At 47.4% G+C, this 21,460-nt stretch overlaps 1 protein-coding gene across 4 annotated transcripts in view; it reads left to right on the forward strand.

The window, feature by feature from the left end:
- Nucleotides 1-21,460, forward strand: part of Znf536 (zinc finger protein 536) — a 458,344-nt gene that overhangs the window by 285,653 nt on the left and 151,231 nt on the right. For all 4 annotated transcript variants that reach the window (XM_029479861.2, XM_029479862.2, XM_085841877.1 and 1 more), the window contains exon 6: nucleotides 6,240-7,808. In XM_029479861.2, the coding sequence (XP_029335721.1) occupies nucleotides 6,240-7,808 (1,569 nt within the window). The remainder of the gene's footprint in view (nucleotides 1-6,239; nucleotides 7,809-21,460) is intronic.

Consider the following 21,460-nt stretch of genomic DNA (forward strand, 5'->3'; position numbering starts at 1 on the left):
TCCTTTGGCTCCACGAGCTAACCAGCTGATGTAACACACCACACACATATGACATCCCAGCGCAAGCTGGATTAGATGGGTGTGCTCTTTCTATCTCCTCCCCCAGCAGGGGAGTGTCTACTGTCATCCTTCACCCTAGAACGGCCATCTGAGCCATGATGAAAAAGGGAAACAGTGTCTCCACAAGAAGACGTCTCCTTTTTTTCTTTTTGTTTGGAGCTAAAATGCCGTTCTCCTACCTGTAAGACAAACTGAAAGCTCACTTTGTTCCCCAGACGTCCCTCATGCCTGCTTTTCCTGCCTTTAATGACATCCCAAACTTTTGTGGAAAATAATTGATTGAATTTAAATTTCCTTAAAAGTTTAAGAGGTAATGTTACAGTATAAATTTTCTAGCAAACACTAAGTAGGGAAATATCCATTAGTGAAATTAACTACAGTTTCTAGGTAGCTAACAATGTGGCGTATACAGTAGGGCATGGCTAATGAACACTGCAGTGGTGATATTTCATTATACAAATTAATGCTCACATTTTAATGGGAAAGTCACATAATGAATCTCGGCTTCAGTGACAGCAATTAGAGACACAGATTGTCCCCTTCTGGACAAGGCAGTGTTTAGCAATAAGCAGCTGTGTGAGAAGTCTTCAGGTTTACAACGTATATATGCTTTGGGGGGAATTAGCGTACAATTTATATTAATGTACTGAAGCTTCGCTGCAAAGGCACCGCCGTATTTATCTCTCCTGGTATTAACTAAGTAAAGACATGTAAGAAGACTAAATAAATATCTGAAAAAGGTTGCAATACCAGAGGATAGTCAGTTACTTGATTAAAAGTGGAAACACTCTGAGAAATTTAGCAAAAGAAGAAGGAGGAGGAGGAGGAGGACAGATAGACAGTCAGTCAGACAGATAGACAGAAAATCATTTATAAAAGCTACCATTATTCTGGGTATCATGCACACTTGTTAGTGTAGCGCTTGGGAGCTGAGGGGTGTCATGAGTTCAAGGCCAGTATGGACCACACAGAGAGACCTTGTTTTAAAAATATTAAAAAAAAAAGACCATGGAACAATGAGTATTAAGAAGCGATTGAACAACCTGGCCCAAGTCTAGTGATTAGGAGGAGGTTATAAATGAGGCTCCAAAATTGAATAGATACTTCATGCTACACACTGGTGAAAAGTTGGCCGAATTTTAAGATGTTTCCTAGATGTTCATTAATTTACCAAAATGTTGAACTGCTTACATTTTTGAAAACAAATATTATATCTTTTCTAGCCAAATTCTTTTCTAAAAATATATTGTATGGGCCTACATTGTATTCCTTTAAAAATGTTGCAAGAGGGTCATTAATGTTCTTACCTCCCCACCCCCGCCCATCCCACAGTAGGTGGATAGCCTGGTCTTGGACATCTTTGTACTAAGCACAAGTTTTGAACTAGCTTCCTGTTCTAGATCCATTCTTCCAGCCAGGGTAGCATGGCCTCAGAGTGTCCAAAGTTCTAAAATAAGATGGTAGCACATACATGAAGGTAGATATGTGATCATCCCGAATGGGAACATTTCCCTAGAAAAACAGAGACTCGGGATCTCTCAGAGGGTTAAAGCTGAGTGGATGCTGGTCCCCACAAGAAGCCTTCATCCCCCTCACCACTGCTTCCTGTGCCCAGGAGGCATACAACAAGCAGATGCCAGGACGGAGAATCCCACACATCATGGAGGTGACTGGAGGACTCAACCCCCAACAAAGCCTGGGGCAGTCTGAGGGATTCCCTGAGGAGAGTTAGACTCATTTTGTGGCTTAAGTGGACAATCATTCAACTAGACAGAGCTCCTGACAAGGTCTGAGGTTACCTGTGCCACCCAGCTGCACAGGGGAGGGCTTTCCAAGTCTCTGACAGAGTCAGCAATAAGTTAGGAGATACTAGGCAAACCTGTTGCCTGGCTTTGTGCAGAATTCTGCATGTCTGCAGCTTGGAGCTTGTCACAGCCAGCCCAGGGAGCCAGGCTGGAAGAATGTGTCCAGACGTGGCGATTTTGACCATGAAGCCATTCTTTCAGTACAGGTGGACTCAGCATTTGTTTGCTGGCCAAACAGAGAAGGGACCTTTACCACTCCTCCAAATTGCTAAACTTGCTGATACGACTTCCTTGCCATTTTTTTTTTTTTACCCGACATCATCCAGGCCAATGTTGTGCAAAGTTTGCCTCCTGAGCACGTCCAAATGCATCCTTTGGGAGAAAAAAAATGCATGGGAACAGCTGGGATGCTCCCAGTGGGACATAAAGGCCCAAGGTTCTCCAGCCCACCCCATGGCACGCTCCTAGGTCTGCCTCTCAGTAGAAGCCCAGGGAGCAGAAAAGAAATCAGCACATCAGAGGGTTGGGACTTCCAAACGACTTAGAAACTATGAAAACACTTAAATCAAGAGGCTTTTTTTTTTCTTTAAGGTTTACCCCATCTTTGGTCTGAAGTACTTACTTGGTGGGGAGGCAAAAAGTGCCCACCCAAACAAAAGCCCTTTAGGACCCATTCAGGTTATAGAGCTGTAGAGAGTGAGAAGAGACAGCACTGTAAGAAGGTAAAGGTGGGCGGAGGGCTTCCTGAACCTGTGCAGCCAAAACTGTGCTTGAAAAATCCCGAGGAAGGGACTAGAGAGACGGCCAAGTGTCTAAGAGTGCTCTGCTGCTCTTTCAGAGGAGCCAGGTTTGATTCCTAGCACCCATCTGACAGTTCACAACTGCCTATAATTTGATTTTCAGGGGATTCTAGGCCTCAGGCCTCCTGGGGTCCTGCACTCACCTGGGTGCGCACACATACTTACGGTAATAAAAGTAAATAGAAAAGAAAAGGAACGGAAAGGAAAGGAAAATCCAAGAGGAAGCTCTTTAGTCTTAGGCCTAGTAAGATTCTAGCATTTAAGTGGACCATTCCAGTTTCTAGCAATATCTCCTCTGTCGTGGGACCAGAGCAAGCCAAGGGCTCTTCTGAAGTTTAGAGATGCTGTCTTGGCTGTGTGTGAGACAATGCATGTGACGTCTTTCCTGAGAGCAAGGGGAGGGGTCTGATCTTTGCCTCTTTACCTCGGGGCCAGCTAGGGTGCTCAGAGGAAAGAAGTGTTTACTCATACATTTATTCATTTAGATGTGTATGTCCAAACATGCACATTTCCGGACAGGTGTGTGCATACACACACATCTCTGGCCTCTTCTGGAGGCTTAGTGTGAGTTGAGAATGAAGATGAAGCTGCAGGGGCCTCTTACATCTCACAGGCTGAGGGAGCAGATGTCCCAAGACAGGATCCCATGTCCAGCAGAGCACAGAGAAGTCTGGTGCTTAGTTTGTCCCCTGTGCAGGCTGTGTCACAGCTCTTGCTTGGGAGGTGTTGCTCAGGGAAACTACCATGGTCCCCATGCAGGCGATGCAGAGAAACACCCAGGGACTTTGGAAGGATCAAGATCCCTGCTGGTACTTTTAGGCCTCTTAGTTCAGAATTTGGGGAGCCAGAGGCCCTGTTAAGGCCTCCCGTGTTGGTTTTTGCAAAGAGGAGTCCTCATGGTGAGTATGAGAATGCACACCAGAATCACATGCTAGCAACACTTTGAAGAAACACCAACCCCTGGCCCCCATCCCAGACCGGGGGACCCAGAACCGGAGCCTCCACTGACTCCCCACCACTTGTCTTGCACAGCATGGACTGAGAACCAACACCCCAGTGTGCAGTTCAAACATGTAGCCCTGGGAAGAATAAACCACATAGTCCCTGTATGTCTCTGTGGTCCTGCCTTGCCCATCTCAGGCCTGAGTCAAAGCTGCATTCTCCTGCCATCTGCTAACAAAAGCCCATGCTTTTTCTATAGACCCTTTGTCAGAGGCACTCAATCACTTCCAGGTTCTCTTATGAACAGCAGCTTGATCCTCTCAGGTACCTGCTGGTCTCCCTTCTGTGGCTGTCCACATTCTGAACTCTCTTACCCCGTCTGCACTGACCTGTCAGTCAGAATCCTGGGTTGGTAGTATGGTGCTCTAGATATGTGTTGCATGCCTACACCCTTATTACACCTAGCTGCTAGGCTTCCAGGCAAATGAGTCAAGCCGGGACATCAGCTGACTAATTGCACTTTATATTTCCAGTGCATCCCTGCTCATGCTTCAGGGCTACCTGAATCTCAAAGTCAGGAAATGGTCTTTGTAAAGTCTGCCACTTTATGTCTACAGATTTTAAAAGATCTATTTATTTTTATTTTACATATATGAATGTGTTTGTCTGCATGTGCATCCATGTGCCATGCGTATGCAATGCCCACAGAGGCCAGAAGAGGGCATCCTAACTGGAGTTATGATGACAGCAAGTCACCACGTGGATGCTGGGAACCTAACCCAGATCTCCTGGGAGAGCATCCAGTACTTTTTAACTGCTAAGGCATCTCTCCAGCCCCATGCTTATAGTTTTGATGTAGCCAAGACAGCTGTGGGAAAAAAAATAGACCCAAAGAGCACAGACATACCCAAGGAGTGGCCTTAGCCACTTGTGAGAATGCATCAGTCAGGAGGCAGAGGCACATTTCTGAGTTCAAGGACAGCCTGGTCTGCAAAGTGAGTTCCAGGACAGCCAGGGCTATACAGGGAAACCCTGTCTCGAAAAACAACAACCAACAACAAAAAAACCAACCAACCAAACAAACAAACAAACAAAAAAGAGTTCTTGGTACCCTCATTTGGATGTGTGGGGTGAAGTGTCCCTTAGGTGGAGTACACAGCCCACAGATGCAGGAAGGTATTCCTGGCTCAGCACCTGGGCTGTCTGTGTTTCTGTTCTAAACGAGCCCCCAAACACACCTCTGCTTTGAGGATGGAGACTCGACGCATGATATTCCCAAGACGAGATGCAGTGAAATGCCTTCAGAGCATCCACCCGCCAGCTTAGCCTGGCTTTCTAGATGTTTGACAATAGAAAACAGGACAAGGTGATGGGAATAGGTGTGTGTGTGTGTGTGTGTGTGTGTGTGTGTGTGTGTGTGTGTGTGGCAGGGGGTAAGAAGCCGCTGTGGATTTTTTTTTGTACAGAAGACTGAAGTTTAAAGCTATCACTACAGCCTCCCTCTTCCCCAGAGCTTTCTGGGTACAAAGTATAGGGCAGACCCAGGATTGCTAGCAAATCCTTGGAATGTGTTTAAATCCACATCTGTTGACGTCCTCCTCTACCCGCCATGTAAGTTGTCTGTTAAGGGACTCTCTCTCCATCACACAAAGAACAATAGAAGTTGAGTGTTGGATTCAGATAAATATTTAATTCATGAAAATAATCTTACATGTTCCAAAACACACTTTAAAGCTATTTTTGCTCTCCAGAAAGCACCCATTACAGGTAAATTACACAGCATACTACCTCAGTGTCAGGACCACCATTAGTGCAAATTTTAGGCTCGACAAAGACCAGTAGATAATGTTAATTTCAAATCCAGAAACTAAATATACTCTGCGCCTTTTTATTAGTCCTTTTTCTCTTAAGTTTTATCGGCTGCTTTTCATCTTAACAATATGTCTTTACATCCTGCCATCCCAGTGCACTGTAATGATATTAATATTTTATAGAATCGGTATTTATAGTTCTTTATTTAGAGACAATGCAGTAGGTCTGCAGATATCAGAGCCCGTCTGGAATGGTGCCCTCCAAATAATGATGAATTGCTTGTGCGGAATGCCATTTGCTAATTATATCCATGATTTACTGTGGAGCAAGGCTTAAATCATTCATTTCAGTCTTGCGTAACAGTGCCATAGAATTTTTAGGTTTAAAAATGGTTTCCATGTGTATAATTTAAACAAATTCTAGAGCTCTTGTATACACAAAATACTCACAGCCACTCATTTGTTACGTACTCCGTCTCTTTAAACTTCTACTTTTAATGATCACTGTGGTCGAAATTATTATGCTTAATTTTCATAATCATAGCCTTTAAATCTACAGCCGTTCTCACATGTTAGATAAAGAAAAAGATAGCTAATTGTGTGTAGATAGTGTGTCATCCCTCAATAGTCCCCAATGGTACAAAATCATTAAAAAGCTTAAGAGCACAAATTATTCTTCTATTAAAAAACAGTCGTTCTCTAGCTAATTATTAGTTTGGGCTGCTTTGTTTCAAAGAACAAATGTTGATCCTTCTAGCCTTGTTCTGCACTCCAAAAAATGTGATAAACACTTGGTTTTCTCTTCCATCGATATCTTGCAGGTGAGAAGCCCTATAAGTGTCCTCACTGTGACTATGCTGGCACCCAGTCAGCATCCCTGAAGTATCACCTGGAGAGACACCATCGGGAGCGGCAGAATGGAGCCGGGCCCCTGTCAGGACAGCCCCCGAACCAGGAGCACAAGGATGAGACCTCTAGCAAAGCGCCTATGTTCATCAGGCCGGACATCCTTCGAGGGGCTTTTAAGGGTCTCCCTGGAATCGACTTCCGAGGTGGTCCCGCCTCTCAGCAGTGGACAGCGGGCATGCTCTCCTCCGGAGATCATTCAGGGCAGGCCACTGGCATGTCCTCAGAGCTGTCTTCAGATGCCCTAAAAGGCTCCGACCTTCCTTCCAAAAGCTCCCACTTCTCGGAGATCGGAAGAGCTTATCAAAACATCGTGAGCAACGGTGTGAATTTCCAAGGGTCCCTGCAGGCCTTCATGGACAGCTTTGTCCTCAGCTCTTTGAAGAAAAAGGACACAAAGGACAAGGTCCCGTCTGATGCCCATCCCATGAAAGCCCATCCTGCGGAGGGTGGAGAGGAGAAAGCAAGCATGAAGCCCTCCCAGCGAAAGTCTGAGAAGTCTCAGTATGAACCTCTGGACTTGTCCGTGCGGCCAGACGCCCCCACTCTCCCCGGCTCCTCCGTGACCGTGCAAGACAGCATCGCGTGGCACGGCTGCTTGTTCTGTGCTTTCACCACCTCGTCCATGGAGCTGATGGCCCTTCACCTCCAGGCCAACCACCTAGGCAGAGCAAAACGCAAAGATCACCCCACAGGGGTGACAGTCAACTGCAAAGAGCAGGGGCGGGAGGCCAGCAAGGTCTCTGTCCTGCCTTCCCTACAGTCAAACAAAGAGATGGCCCTTCCGAGCGCTGTCGGTGTGCTCGACTCTGCTCCTGAGAAGTTGGCCCAAGGGCCGGCCAAAGAGACTCTAGGGGACCCGAAGAGTGGTCAGTGGCCCAACCACATGGACCCTGCCTTTTGTACCTTTCCATCTGACTTCTACAAACAGTTTGGCGTTTACCCCACTATGGTTGGCTCAGGGGCCCCGGGCTCCTGCCTCAACAAGAACACTGAGGGGAAAACCCACCCAGAAGACGACGCCCCTATCCTGATCCCGGAAACCACGAACAAAAACACTACTGATGACCTCTCAGATATTGCCTCCTCCGAGGACATGGACTCCTCCAAGGGAGAAAACAATGAGGACGAGGAGCTAGACACCGAACCAGAAATGACAAGCAAGCCGCTGTCTGCTCTCAGCAAGGATGGCAGCAGTGAGGGCGGCGACAGCCTGCTGTCCCCAGGTGCCCCACAGCCCATCCAGGGACTGGTCTCACCTTTAGCCCAAGCAGCCGAGGAACAGTGGCACAGCCCAGGCCTCCTTCCTGCCCAGGACCCCTCGGCGGGGCTGCCCAAGCCAGAGCGGGGTCCCCCAGGCTTGGAGAAGCCTATGAGCATGCTGTCGGTCCTCAGGGCCTACAGCGCCGATGGCTTAGCAGCCTTTAACGGGCTTGCTAGCAGCACAGCAAATTCTGGATGTATCAAGAGGCCAGACTTGTGTGGTAAGTTTTAGAATCCTCTTCCTTCAATTCAGTTCATTTCCCACAAAACATCACTGCTAAATTGTGCATACAAAAAAAAAAAAAAACAAAAACAAAAAGTAAATCCAACAACAAAATGGGGGTGATATACCCATTAGCAAGACTTAAACTAAATCTTTAAAAGGAAATATGAAAAGAAAAGAAAGAAAGAAAGATAAAAAGCAAAAGCCAATGCTGTATATACAGCATAGACAATCACGAAAGTCAAGTTTCGTTCTGTTTTGAAACGTGTACTTTTGGGGTCTGACTTTCTGTGTGCCGCCCATACAGAAGGCATGGGAAGGAGACAGTATCTCAAAGTGTGGACTCCCCTCTTACTTTTCATCCATAAGTTGAGGAGGGGAAGAAAGTTCACCTAAAAAAAAAACAAAAACAAAAACATAAACCAAACAGATATGGTGACTTGCAAGCTTCCCAATATTTTAACTCATTCAAAAAACAAAGACAAAAACCAAACCAAACCAATGCCTAGAGAGAGTCTCCCACTGCTCTGCCAAGCAGAGTCTGCTTGCCCTCGTTCTTGTCATTGACCTAGAGGATACTAAAAGTCATCACACTAACACAGCGTAGCAAGGGGCTCTCTCTCCAAGTTCGGGAGATGGCTTCGGAGTGTTTGTGACTCACCTGTGACATATCAAATGGCAGTTACTGTGACGTTGGCCTTCTGCCGTTGTTGCCTTCTGTCTCTGTCTGTCTGTCTGTCTGTCTGTCTGCCCAATCTGTCTGTCTGTCGTCCTAACAAGAGGCCTGCATTGTGAAGTGTCTGATCAGCCAGTGTGGTGACCCTATGTGTCTTGAATTTATGCCTGTCCGATCCTGTAAGTCAGCAGCCTCTCCTTTCCTTCAAGAATCCCATTACCCCACGGTAATTCTAGATTTTTTCAAAGCACAATCCTAAACCTGAATGGGACCAAATGGGTATTGGGAGGGACGGGGACAGGGACCATCACATCCCTGTTCCTGTGTGGAGTCTGATCTGCAGAGAGCAGCTCCTGGCCCAGGGAGCCCACGAGAGACTGGGAGCGGCATGGGACTTAACCATAGAATTCTTGAACAAATTTCTGAGATCTTCCCCCTTTTTCTTTCGTGGAAGGAAGGAAAAGAGGAAAGGAGGGAATGGTGGGCACAGGGGAGCTTTCTAAACCTCACATCCTGATTCCTTCAGCACAGAGCGGAAATCATGAAGCCAGGCTGCTTATAATCTAAATCGATAAATTTCCTTTTGTTTTTCCTGTCATTCCCTAATTCACTAAGAAGTGGATCAAGCAGTCAGAAATACCTTTTTGAATGGTCAAAAATCACTAAATGGATTTATGACAGCTCAAAAAAATATCGATGGCTTCTTATACTGAATGACTCCCGAGGTCCCATTAGCCAGTACCCCGGCTCTATTTTTAGCCACGTACGATTCATTACTCTCGAAGCTGTTAAAAACAATTTTTAAAAGAAGAAGAAAAGGGATTTATGTCTGTCCAATATCCCATCTTCCTTCTGCAGAGGATGGTATTTAAGTCTTTTTCTTTCATTTGTTTCAAGTTTTGTTGGGGTGGTTTTATATGTATTGTTGTTGTTTGAGGATTTTTTTTTTTTAAGTCTATTTTCAGTTCTTTTGATTACCTTCATAGGATCATGGTTCCTGCCAGGAATCTACGCATCAGAAAAGATCAAACCCTGGCATGTACATAAGCTCATTATTATTGAAATGAGCTCATATTACCCCCATTAATTTCCCCATCTTCCTATCCGTGGAAGAAAGGCTGCCTGCCTTGAGCAAGCTTGTCCAGTGATGTCTCTTTGCATCAGGCAGTGGGTGGAGAGGGCAGCAGAGGAAGGGATCTTCTGATGTCCCGAGACACTTTTAGAAATGGCTGGAGTTCGGATCCCTTCCCCAGATATCAGCTCACACCACTCACCTAACATTGCTATGGTGGTACATGCAAAAAAAAAAAAAAAAAAAAAAAAAAAAAAACTCTTCCATCAACTTGTCAGTCCCTAGGACAAACCACATGGTTTGGAAAGCAAACCATGGCCCCTCTCTTTTGAAGTACATGAAGACCCTTGGACCAGCAAGAGAGGAAGGCTTCCTGATAGCTTTCCCCAGCCAAGGATCCAGCTCTAAAATACCAAACCTCGGTCCGGCCACTGGCCGTCTATTTTCAGAGCATATCACTTCTGTATTTTATTTGGCTCCATTTCTTCTAGAAGCTTCTGCAGTGGTTTGGTAGCAGGTGGGATGGCTCTTCTTGTCTTGTGGTTCCCAAGCATCAGGCCCAGCACAATTAATTATAATCTCCTGTTCTTGATGGGTGTGGTAGGGTGTAGGACCCAGAAAAGCAGTTGTCATTTTGGCTAAGAACTGATATTTCAGAAAGAAACAAACATCATTTTCCCCTCCTCAGTCTAGCTTTTTCTCTCTTGCATGGAACAGTCTGCGTATTGTAAGCTACAGATGACCACCAGCTTCAAGGCACATGGCCTAAAACACCCCCACCCTTTACCTCTTCTCTGCCCCGCTTAAAGTAGATGTGACTCGGCAAACAGGTCCATCCAATCAACAGCTAGTCTTCCTCACAGAGCTGGGCTTTGCCAAACCAATGCCTTATTCCAAGATTGCTTATCTCAGAGTTTAGGGCCTCATTTCATCTGTTAAGTAGGCCTAGAATCCTACCCGATGCCCCTAGAAACTCTAGTGGCTATAATTGAATTCTTCTGTATAAGGAAGAACTCTCTTCTCTTATACTAGAAAAGTACTTGGAAAGCAATCTGTAAAAATTTGCCTGCATCATATAGACCCATACAGAACTCAGGAACCCCTCCCTCTCTTACCCACCATCAGTCTTCTCTCCTGTTATATGTAGGACTGTGTGTTGAAAGTTGTACACCCGGGTTGATACATTAGTTGCTGCCCTGTTGCCTCCTAACTTTTAGAATGTTAGTCCTATACCCCGGGTGTTAGGTCCTGGCCAGTGTGCACTAGCCATTTATAGCTAATACATTTTGACCTGGATGCAGGAGAGCAAGCTGATGGAGAGGCTACTCCATCCATCCTCTTGGGTGATGAGTCCCATAGCACAGCCCATGTAGAAGGCAAGATGATAACTTTTCAAAAGAACCTTGCTTAAAGGCTGGTATATCAGCGTGTCAGGGACTTGTTACAGATGTTCCTGTGGGAGATCCTGAGTCATCTCAGAGTCAGTTGGAAGATGACTTATTAAGTTGCTATTAGAGAGGGTTAGGTCCCACTGGTCTGGTCTTGTTAAAGGACATCTTAGTCTAGCCAAAACTTTTGCTTCTGGAGGTGAGTGTCAGGATCCAGGCACGTCCCATACTTTCTTATTCTGCTGTACAGTATAAAAAGGGCAAAGGAGTGTCACCGGAGAGCCTTGATATGTCCTTTGTATTGTTAGAGTGGATCTGACCTTGCTTTGCAATGGAATGAGCTTCTCACATCAGTATTTAAATGGGGGGGGGGAGGACAGAGGACTAGAGCCATGCCCATGCACTGGCAGGCAGGGGAGGCAGGGGAGGCAGGGGAGGCAGGCTCCTGGTACAGCTTGAGGAGCCGATGCAGGAGAGTGTGAGATACAGGAGAGTGTGAGAGGCACAGCCGTGGTACACGCACACACCGTGCTTGTGGTGAGTCTGCCGAGCACCTGGACATTGCTGCATAGAAATGCTGAAGACTTGGTTCCATCCCAGGAAAGTGGTCCCACCCCTGCCCTTCACTTTTTGAAACTGAGGCCTCCAGCCAGAGCTGTCTGGAATTGCTGTGTTAGCTTTCTCAAATGTAGCTTTCCACGGTAGCTTTCCACATCCTTTTCTGAATCCTCAGGGCAGGACACAGAACTCTTGTCAAGTTAAGAGGCAGGTGGAGGGATGGGGTGGGCGGGGAGCACAACTCCTTTACCCTTAGCTCTGCCCTGGAATTGCTACCACTCAAGGAAGCCCAGCCCAGTGTGGAGGCTCCATCAGCAAGCCACTGTGGTGATGAGGCCCCGTGTGCAGCAGCTCTCAGGCCAGGTGATGATCCCCTCACGGGTGGGAGGAAGCCTGAGGGAAGGCATAGATAGCTCCAGTGTTCCCAATGCTTTATCCTCAGTGAACTGTGGAATGAAGGCCCACTACAGTTTGCCAGGATGAGAGAGCAGAAACCTATGTCCCAACACCATGGTGGTGGCATCACAACTTTCTTACATCATGTGTCCTAAACTGTATGATGTGATGAAATACAGTGACCAAACTAAACTATCTTAAAAGGCGACTTCTGCCCCACCGTGATTTCCTTGCATGGACACTCTGAAGATACCGCTTTTTTTTTTCCCCCCCAGCTACAAAGCCTAGAATGGAAAGGTCAACAGAGATCTTCTGAAGGGTCAGAGGGCAACTGTTTTCAGCTTACAAACCATGAGCGCCCTCATGACTCCTCACTGCTGGGTGGCACTAAAGAAGCTATAGACAGTGTGAGTGTGTGCCAATAAAACTTTATTAATTAAAGCAAGGGAATGACTAGAGCTGGCCCACAGGCTAGAATTTCTGGCCCCTGCTTTAGTGTAAAGAGGTATGTGCTCCTGGGTTATTTCCAGAGCAGAGAGAGAGAGAGAGAGAGAGAGAGAGAGAGAGAGAGAGAGAGAGAGAGAGAGAGAGAGAGAGAGAGAGAGAGAGAGAACACACTTACAGTGAGGTACCCCTTCCCATCTCCTCATAATACCACAGGCAAAAGAGATGGAACAGCTGTGGCTTATCTTTTACAACAGATGTTTCTCCTCCACCGACAGAAGTGCAGGGAGGAATTAAGATGGCAGACACCTAAGCGCCTGGGGCAGATGCCCCCCAGATCAGATGAGTATCCAGCGGAAGGTATTACGAAGAAGCACGGGCACACCTCAAGGCCTTTAAGTTGCCCTTGTCCCTTAGCACTCAGGTGGTTCCAGTCTTACTTTCCAGCAGTGTGATGGAAACTTGTGTCTCCTCATATCACCATGCCACAGTCAGTGCAACAGGAAAGTCGTCTGGAAATCCAGACGACTGTGAAATCCAAGGCAGAGCCTCATAGGTTCCTGGAATTCATCACCTTACTGTGCTTGTCTGTACCTGCTGGCTGCTTCTCAGCTGATTATCGAGAGTCGGTCTCTGAGTGTGTGTGTGTGTGTGTGTGTGTGTGTGTGTGTTTGTCACAGGTGACATCCTGTAGGTAGGATCTTCTGATGATATTGGCACTCTGGGACGGCTATCCTCTGTCCTCACCCAGCGCTGTGTGTGGGTGCCATGACTGACAGAGACAGCCCCTCGGATGATAGCACTTTCCTTCAAATCTCATAGCATCCTTTTCCCTCTCTTCCCTCTTTCTAAATTGAAGGGAGCGGGACTGCTGTGGTGTCGTTTGCGCGGCAGGATGACAGAACTGTTGTGGGGACGCCATTGTGTTTGCCAAATGGTCCACTCGTCATTTCAGAGCAAACAAATGGATGGTGTCTGGGAGTCAGCAAACACTGGTGACATTTAGCCTTGTTTATGTTCCTTGCCTTTTGCCGCATCGTTTTTTTGGCTCCAAAAGCTACTGTCTGAATCAACATTGCCTCCGAAGTGGGAGAAAAGTCTGGTAGAGTTCATCTTGGTGGCTGCATCCATATTTCTCTTGGGATTGCACAAAACCAAGGAATCGCAGCCAAGTATTTTTGTTTTTGTTTTTTGTTTTGAAATCTGTGGATTTCGTCCCTTTGATAATGAGATAGGACTGGGGTGGGGGAGGGGAGTCGAGGAAGAGTGTGGTATAGGAGTTTACACATCCGGTGGAGTCCAGGCTCTTCGTCCTCTTCCGTCTCCACTGGGAGCTGTACTGCCCTGTGGGTGTGCAACATGGGAACAGGATGCCCCTGCTAAAGCTTTGACATCGGCCTCCTTAGTCTGCTGCGTGTCAGTGATGCTTGGGAATGGCGGCTGTCTATCTAGACTCAGGTCACATGTCAGCTGCCTCTCTCTCTCTCTCTCTCTCTCTCTCTCTCTCTCTCTCTCTCTCTCTCTCTCTCTCTCTCTCTCTCTCTCTCTCTCAGATGCTGTGAAGTCCAGGTTTCAAATGAGGTAGCAATTATATCCTATTACTTAGTGCTGATCAACAATACCTCTCTATCTAATTGCCAGCCTGCTAGAATCATGTAGCCTACCTACTCTTACTTTCACCAGAGACAGAAAGTCCAAATTTTATAAATACCCTGTTATTGTCATCCTTCCATTAAACAATAGGGACTATGACCCTGCCCTTGCTTTCGAGCGCCTCTAGCCCCAGGCAGTTTCTGGATTAATAAATCTACACATTTTCTTTCAGGTAAGTGACACCCCATGTCCTAGTCGCTCTGTCTGGACTCCCCACCCCCACCCCCACCCCCGTCTGTCCGTGCTCCTTCGTGGTTTATCTGCAGCTTGTTAACTGTGTAAAGTCAACAGAAGAACTTAAACACATACATGTTTTTGAGTAAATAATTCCTACGGGCACAGGTATGTGTGCGCGCACAGCACACCAGCCTACAGTCTGCATAGAGTCAGAAAGGTTGAGAGCATTGCCCTCCACCCCACATGTTTGCCAATAGTAATGGATGCAAATACTTAGAAACCTGAGTGGGAGAGGAGATTCACTCCTAGTCACAAGCCCCAGTGGGTGGTGAGTCCACAGGTCAATGAAAACCTGACTGGGACAGTGCTGTGCCCTGCCACCTCACCTGAGCTCGCAGGGCTGGGCACATGGTAGCCTTGCCAGCATTCCTTTCTTGTGTCTGATTGTCATGTATTTTGTAACACTTTAGAAGAATACAGAAAAGTGCAGTAATTATCTTTCTCCATAGTATTTAAGCAGAAACATTGCTAGTTTAATATTGTGTCAGGTCGTCGTATTAACCAGGAACAGGTGACAGTAAAATCCCAGCCAACAGCATTCTGACACCCACAACTTAAAAACGGCGATCGAAGCGAAATGTGTAAAAGTGTACCGGGTTATCCTGTGCTTTGGAATAGACTGTTGTTGAAATAATTAGAAGATATATTAAGGTGTTCCTGGTAATGAAGGCATGTAAGTTATCATAATTGTAGTTTTCTGCATAAGTGTCAAACTCTATCTTTCCGTGTGCTGTATGCTGAGTTACAAGTTAGGTCATTTATGAATGGAATGTAAAACAATACTAAAAAAAAAAAATGCTTCAATAAGTTATCTTGGTATTGCTAATAAAAAAGAGCTGTGAAACATTAGTGCAGTTTCGAGTCATTATGTTAATTCATACCACCACACGCCCTCTCCCCTCACATTCTTCTCTCAGTGGGGAGCCCCAGCAGGACATTGGGGAGAACAGGCTCCCCATCTTTCCCATTCATCTTCAGGTGGCCCTTGAGCAACAATTCACAAACAGGCAAAAAGAGGAAAAGCACTTTGCTCTTTTGGTGGGATGACTGTAGTGGGCGCCAGAGAGCCAATGACAGATGCCCGGCTCTCCGTGCATGCCTCTTGGGCAGGTTTCTGAATGTAGGACCCTGGATAAGAGATACATGCACAGAATCTACAGGTTATTGAACTCAGGATCAGAAGAACTTAGGCCCAGCCTCCTCCAGCGAGCCATGTGCTCCTCCATGCTGTGACCATCTATCTTGGGTGGGCTAGAGGAGTTTGGGCGCATTTTCATCCCACCCAGATGTTTTGGTCACTGCCTGTGATTGTTGTACCTGGCTTGTTCTTGCCCCGCCCTGCCTCATCACAGGGAGAGGCAGAAAGGAAAGGACTTGTTTTCCTGTTCCCTGGCTTCATTGCCCCAAGAGCTGGGCTTCCAGACCCCGGCCTTTCAAGCTTGAATATGTTTTACACACTTCCCAAGTCTGCATACACTAGACCCTTTCTAACTGGCCCCTTGGAGGGGCGGGGGGATGGGCAGGGCATAAACTCCAAAGCTCCAAGAATTGCATCTTCAAACGAAGTGCCCAACAAGGGGATGGAAGTTGAGAAATGTCCTTTAGTATGTTGTTCTCAACCTTGGCCTTAGTGACAGGACAAAGGCATCCCCTCAACTAGAAGAACCAGTCCATCCCACATTTCTCATAACAACCACTCATTAGAACCCCTGAGATCACAGTACAGCATTAAGGAGTGTCTACCTAGAGGAAGGATAGCGTTCAGACCTGGGCTGAGAAGATGTGAGGAGAGGTCCAGTGGTGAATAGAGATCTTGAAGATTTCTAACCTTCAGTACTCTGTTCTCTGGTCTGGGGCAGTTTCTAGATCCCTGTAGGCAACACTGAGGTCACACGGTGGGTTCCAGTGGAGAAAAGGGGCAATCACCAGATGCCTAACAAAGATGAAGGTCTACAGGAGCCAGGTTCTCATGGTCACAGCCCAGCAACTCCAGCTCCACCGGGGTGTAGGATGACCATAGGAGGGCCTCCTCTTCTCTGAGGGCTCTTGACTCCAGGGAACTGGCTTGAGAGATGTGGAATCCAAGAGTGGGATTGATCTAAGCCTTTTCCTGCTGTGCACCGCCCCCCCCCCCGCCCCCAGGCTGAGTATATCATCCTCACTTTGGCCAATCATTTAAAACCATTTCCTCAGTACTCCAAAGATACCATGGTACCGACTGGGTTGTAAGCTAGGAAGGGCTTCTGAGGGACCCTGCTGCAGCCTGAGGGGTCAGGACTTGGGAGGAGCACCAGGGAGTGGGAAGTAAGGAAGGAAAGGCACACAGAAAGACTCCTTCATTCTCACCACCCCTCAGCCCCCAACACTGCCAGCTTGGAGGGCTCCCTGGAGCCGCGTATCTGTCTTCCTTCCCTCAGGGCTCAGTCCCTCTCATGGGGGTCTCTAAGCCAGAAGGCTCGGTAGCATTTCCTCTTCAAAAGCACGGTATTTCCTGAGTGGCTCCCCAGTGGTAACTGATGAAGCCTAAAAGAGACCTACGTGGATTCCAATTCTCCCATTTTTATGAACCCAGCCCCAGCTTCCCCCAACCTCTCCTTTTGGGATATAGCACCTCACCATGCCTTATACTGTCCCTCCTCCCCTGGCGTACGTCCTCCGTCCTCTTCCCCATCTCCACCTCTGGGTAAGAAGTAACTCTGTTTTCACCAGTTGAATGTTCTTGGAAATGTCCTGTCTGCTGTCTGCAAAGGGAGCCCCATAGCCCCAGGCCTCTGGGATGTTCAATTTCCTTCATTTCACAGCTCTGCACGAAGGCTGGTAACTCTACTTCTGGTTGGTTCATCACACCCAAACTTCTGTGCCCCCCCCCAAGCCATACATGGGATTATAACAAGACCCACAACTTTGGATTCAGCCCTGGGACAAACACAAATAGTTCATCTTGGAGCTACCTTTATCCTCATAACATAGGCCTTTCCAAGCGTGGGGGGCATTCTGCTTTATGGTGCATAAGAGACATCAAAGAGTCCCCATCTATGGAAGAGTATCAAGAATATGTCTGACTTTAAATTCAAGAAGCCGGGGAAGGCAAGGGGGTTTGTAGAAAACCTGCACACTCATGTCTCTGTCCACACATTTTTTGGAAGTAGGTATACTGCAATGTAATTTTGGTACTCTGGTGAAGGAGAGAATCTAAAATTTGGGAACAGACTAGTGTGTATGTCTCTTTTCCTCAAAGAAACCTCAGAAGGATTAAATACACAAGGATATACTGACAGTAGTGTCCCTGACAATGATTGAATACACGGGTATACACTGAAAGTAGTGTCCTGAATGAACAGGGTCAGAGGCCATGCCAAGGTCAAAAGCAGGAAACTGCGCAAATCCATCAAGCTGTTTGTATATGCCAAAGCCAGCTGGCTCTCTGAGGAGCTCCTCTTCTCTACTCTCTGTCCTGTTGGGACACACCCATTTAGTGGTAACCTGCGCACAAGGCTACATCTCTTGAATCTCTGTTGTGGTGGGATGCGCATAACATGCTCTTGGCTATTCATATAAAAGGAGAATGACAGCCAGTCTGGGAAGGGATATAACACTTGCCTTGCCAAAGTATTGCTTTTTCTATGACAGAGGAATTGCTTTTCTGTTTTAAGCCCAGTGGTTGGTATATCCTGGGAGCAGGAGAGCTGGGGCTAGCCACTAAGAGATGCTACTCCAAAGTATACCTGAGGAAGGGTGGGGGGTGGATGTTTAGGAGGCATAGTGGCTTCTGTGGTTGGGTAATGAAGAGTTCACACTCTGATGAGATCTTTCTTCTTGAGAAGAGAGGCCATCATTTTTTTTCAGCTCTTTTCAGATTTCTTTGGTGACAGGGTCAGGATTATCAAAAGACAGATATTTCAGTCACCTGGAATGCAAGTAATTGGTGCAGGAGGAAACTGAGAGTGGCCTGCCTGCAAGGGCAGACCCTGGACATCTTTTCACCTTCTAGTTTGAGTGTAGACCTCCCTGGACCTGCCAGAGCCAAGGATGAGAGCAAGTTAATTAATTCTGTGGCTCCCCACGGGAAGTGAACTGCAGATGTTAAACCGGGAGAAGTAGCCAGGCTTTCAGCTTAGGGGCAAGTTTATCAGGGTCACAAAGTCAATCTGAGGTCAGGTGATCAGGCTTCCAGCCACAGCCATGCTCCAAGGAGCTCAGACAACTCTCCTTTTGGCTTTCATCTCTCTGGGGAGCAGGTAGCTGGGATCATCTCTTTGGTCTCCAACTCTACTTTTCATGGCCTTGATCTTTAGATGGTACCCTATACCCAGTGAGCACCATAGCCCTCGTGGCCCATAGGATATGGGAGTCAGGCTGGTACTTCCACAAAATCTGTCTACACCCAGGGCTCCAGCTAGAACAAAGGTGGTCACCACTTTAGGTCACAGGACAGGCCAAGACTTGGAGGAATTTATCCTCAATCATTAGGAGATCACCAAAGAGTTTTCTCTTTTAATTCCAGAAGACATTCATCACAGACAACCAAAAGGGAGTCAACTAAACTGGCTTGGTAGCTTCATGAAAGGGCAAGAAGAAGATGAGTCTTCACTGATCAACCTCTTAAATTCACAACCGAACTTGATTTACTGAAAGACTAGTAAAGGCTTCTAAGCAGCTTACAGATCATCGACCTGCTAATCCATATTGTCCCACTTGGACACCCGTGTGCCGTGCCTGCTGCTTCCAGGCAACATATACAGCACAGTAGTGTTCTGGATGGGTGGCAGCACTGAGAGTCTGTCTCGTGTGGGTGGGGCACAGAGTTCTAGCTACATCCTTCCTTCTCCTCCTAAGATGTTTCTCTCCCATCAGTCCATGATTTCCAGTATGTCTTGGCAGAGCCAGCTTTTCACCATCAGTTTTTACAAACCTCCATCAACTGAGAAACTTGGACACCTTTAAGAGAATAAAATGATTATAAATACACATAACTCAGAGACAAGTCACCCTCATCTCAATTATTTTCTGACTTCTTTTAGCAAGCAGGTCCTAGGCAGAATGCCATGTAAAGCTGCCATGGTGTTGGAGAGGGAGTTAGTTTGGGTGGCCTGGGTACCTTATCCTTGCCCACTGTACTCACTACTTGACGTCTCCTGTCTGTACATCTAGCTGGGTGGGATCCCTCACACCTGGACTGGACACATCTGGAAATCTGGGCCCAGGAGACCATCCCTGGGACTCACATATCCATCCCCTGTTAGCTCTAATTGAGCTATTTTCCTGTTTGCTAATTGTATAAGGACTTAGGAAAACAGTAACACTGATCTCCTGGAACAGGGTTGCTGCTGTGTGGATTGATCGACAGGAAAACGTTGGGCTTGAAATGTCTGTCCTTTTAAACCCACACTCAGGACCATAGTTTAATTTTAAAACACAGGGGGTATTTTCTTGAGGGAGTCTTTGGAGATAAATATCCTTACACAGATTAAGGCCTAAGATTCCATAATGCTGGGGTGGCTTTGCACAGTCTCCAGTTTTCCGTAGGAGATGCCGCGTGAGGCCGGTGACAAGTCAGGAATGGAGTGAGTTGAGTTTACCATCCAGGGGGACACAGGTGGGAGAAGCGCTGTGGTACAGGACTGGACAGGATGGAATGATGGAACCTTAGGTGTGCGAAGAGATATTTGGGGAGGGTCCTCCAGGCCTGATGACTTCCTATAAGAGAGCATTAAACGTGATTGAGGCCTGCAAAGTGTTAAGTCCTCAGAATCGGTACCATTCCCATAGTGTCCAACAGCCTGGCCCTACCTCAGGAGCTGGGCAGAAGGGAGAAAAGTAAAAGCCATGGAGGAACTAGGGAAAGGGGAAACAGGGGAGGGGAGGGAGATTCCACAGAAAAGCAGCCTAGGCTGCAGGTGGTAGGTGTTTGTAAACCCACAGAGATGCTTGGCCACTCCCTGCTAGGAGAGAGGGAAGCTCTAGGGTCAGGTGAGGTTCCCCAGCGCAGCACCTGCTGGCTAAGGCCTGCCACTCCAGCTGCGCCCTCTTCTCCACTCTGCTCCCCAGCAGCCAGTTTTTCAGGAGGAAACGCTACAGCTTAATCAGAATTATTTACAAGATAATGGTCCATTGTTTGCACTAAGACAGATGTTGTCTGTGGGAACTTTGTGTTTTATGCTCTCTCCCTGCTCAGCCTTCCCTGGTGCAGATGGGACCCAAGTAATGTGAGTTATTTTTCCGGGATAGGAATCCGGAGGCTCCTCCTCTGCCTCTCAGACTCTGCTGGGTCACACAGATAGCTTGCCGCTGAGGTGGGCAGGAGTCTAGAGGGTCACTGCTGGCTGCAGGGCCAGACAGAGCCCTCCAGCATGCTGTGATTAAGAAGGTCATGTTTCCTCGAGGGGCGGGTTGGTGCGATCGCCTTGTCCAGGACAGGAAGGACTCACGCTGATTAAGATGTACTTGCTATGTGTTGACTTGTGAGGTCACCACTGACATCTCCAACGAGGGTGGCCATCTGGTCCTGCTCTGCCAAAGGCTAAGAGCAGCCCCTCTCTGGGGGGGGGGGGGGCTGTGCAGTCCTGATCCTCTTCTTTGACTGGCCACAGGCTTCGCTCTGGGTCTTCTGTGGTCACTTCAGGAGTCAGCTCCACTGGGGTTGAGATTCTCCCTCTCTTGCTTCAAAGGTGCAGCTGGGCAAAAGAATGTAGGTCTTTCCCTCGGGACTGGGCAATGAGGGAGCTCACAGATCAGGAGGAAGTTGGGCTGACTTGGTGGAGGTGTGCATGGGAGACTCTGTGACCCAGCTTCTAACACCAAGTCAAACAGGTATCCCGCTCCGCCACCCTCCCCCCTCCATTGGACCATCCAGTTATCCAGCCCTTGAAATCAGCCAGTCCTTCAGACATTTCTAAGTTCCCAGCCACTTCTGCGTAGAGAGCCTCATTACCCCACTGGCTGTCACAACCCATTTTATGAATGAGAAAATGGAGGCCAAGAGAAAGCAGGCCACTTGCTTCCTGAAAATGACTCACAGCTGCAGCCATGCCTTCCCATTGGCTCTGTGGACCTCATCTTGGTCACTTGCTTGCAGGACATGGAGCAAGTAGAGAGTCATTCCCTGAGGTGTACCTATCAGATGCCAACCCCAGAGCCTAGCACCTGGAGAGGCTTGCTGGACAGCCAGAACTTAATGTTATTGAGGCAAGGGCCAGACCACTGAACCACACTGCCAAGCCTCTCTT

This window comes from Mus caroli, unplaced genomic scaffold (genome assembly GCF_978045245.1).
Source record: "Mus caroli unplaced genomic scaffold, Mus_caroli_1 scaffold_8, whole genome shotgun sequence".
NCBI classification, from domain to species: domain Eukaryota; kingdom Metazoa; phylum Chordata; class Mammalia; order Rodentia; family Muridae; genus Mus; species Mus caroli.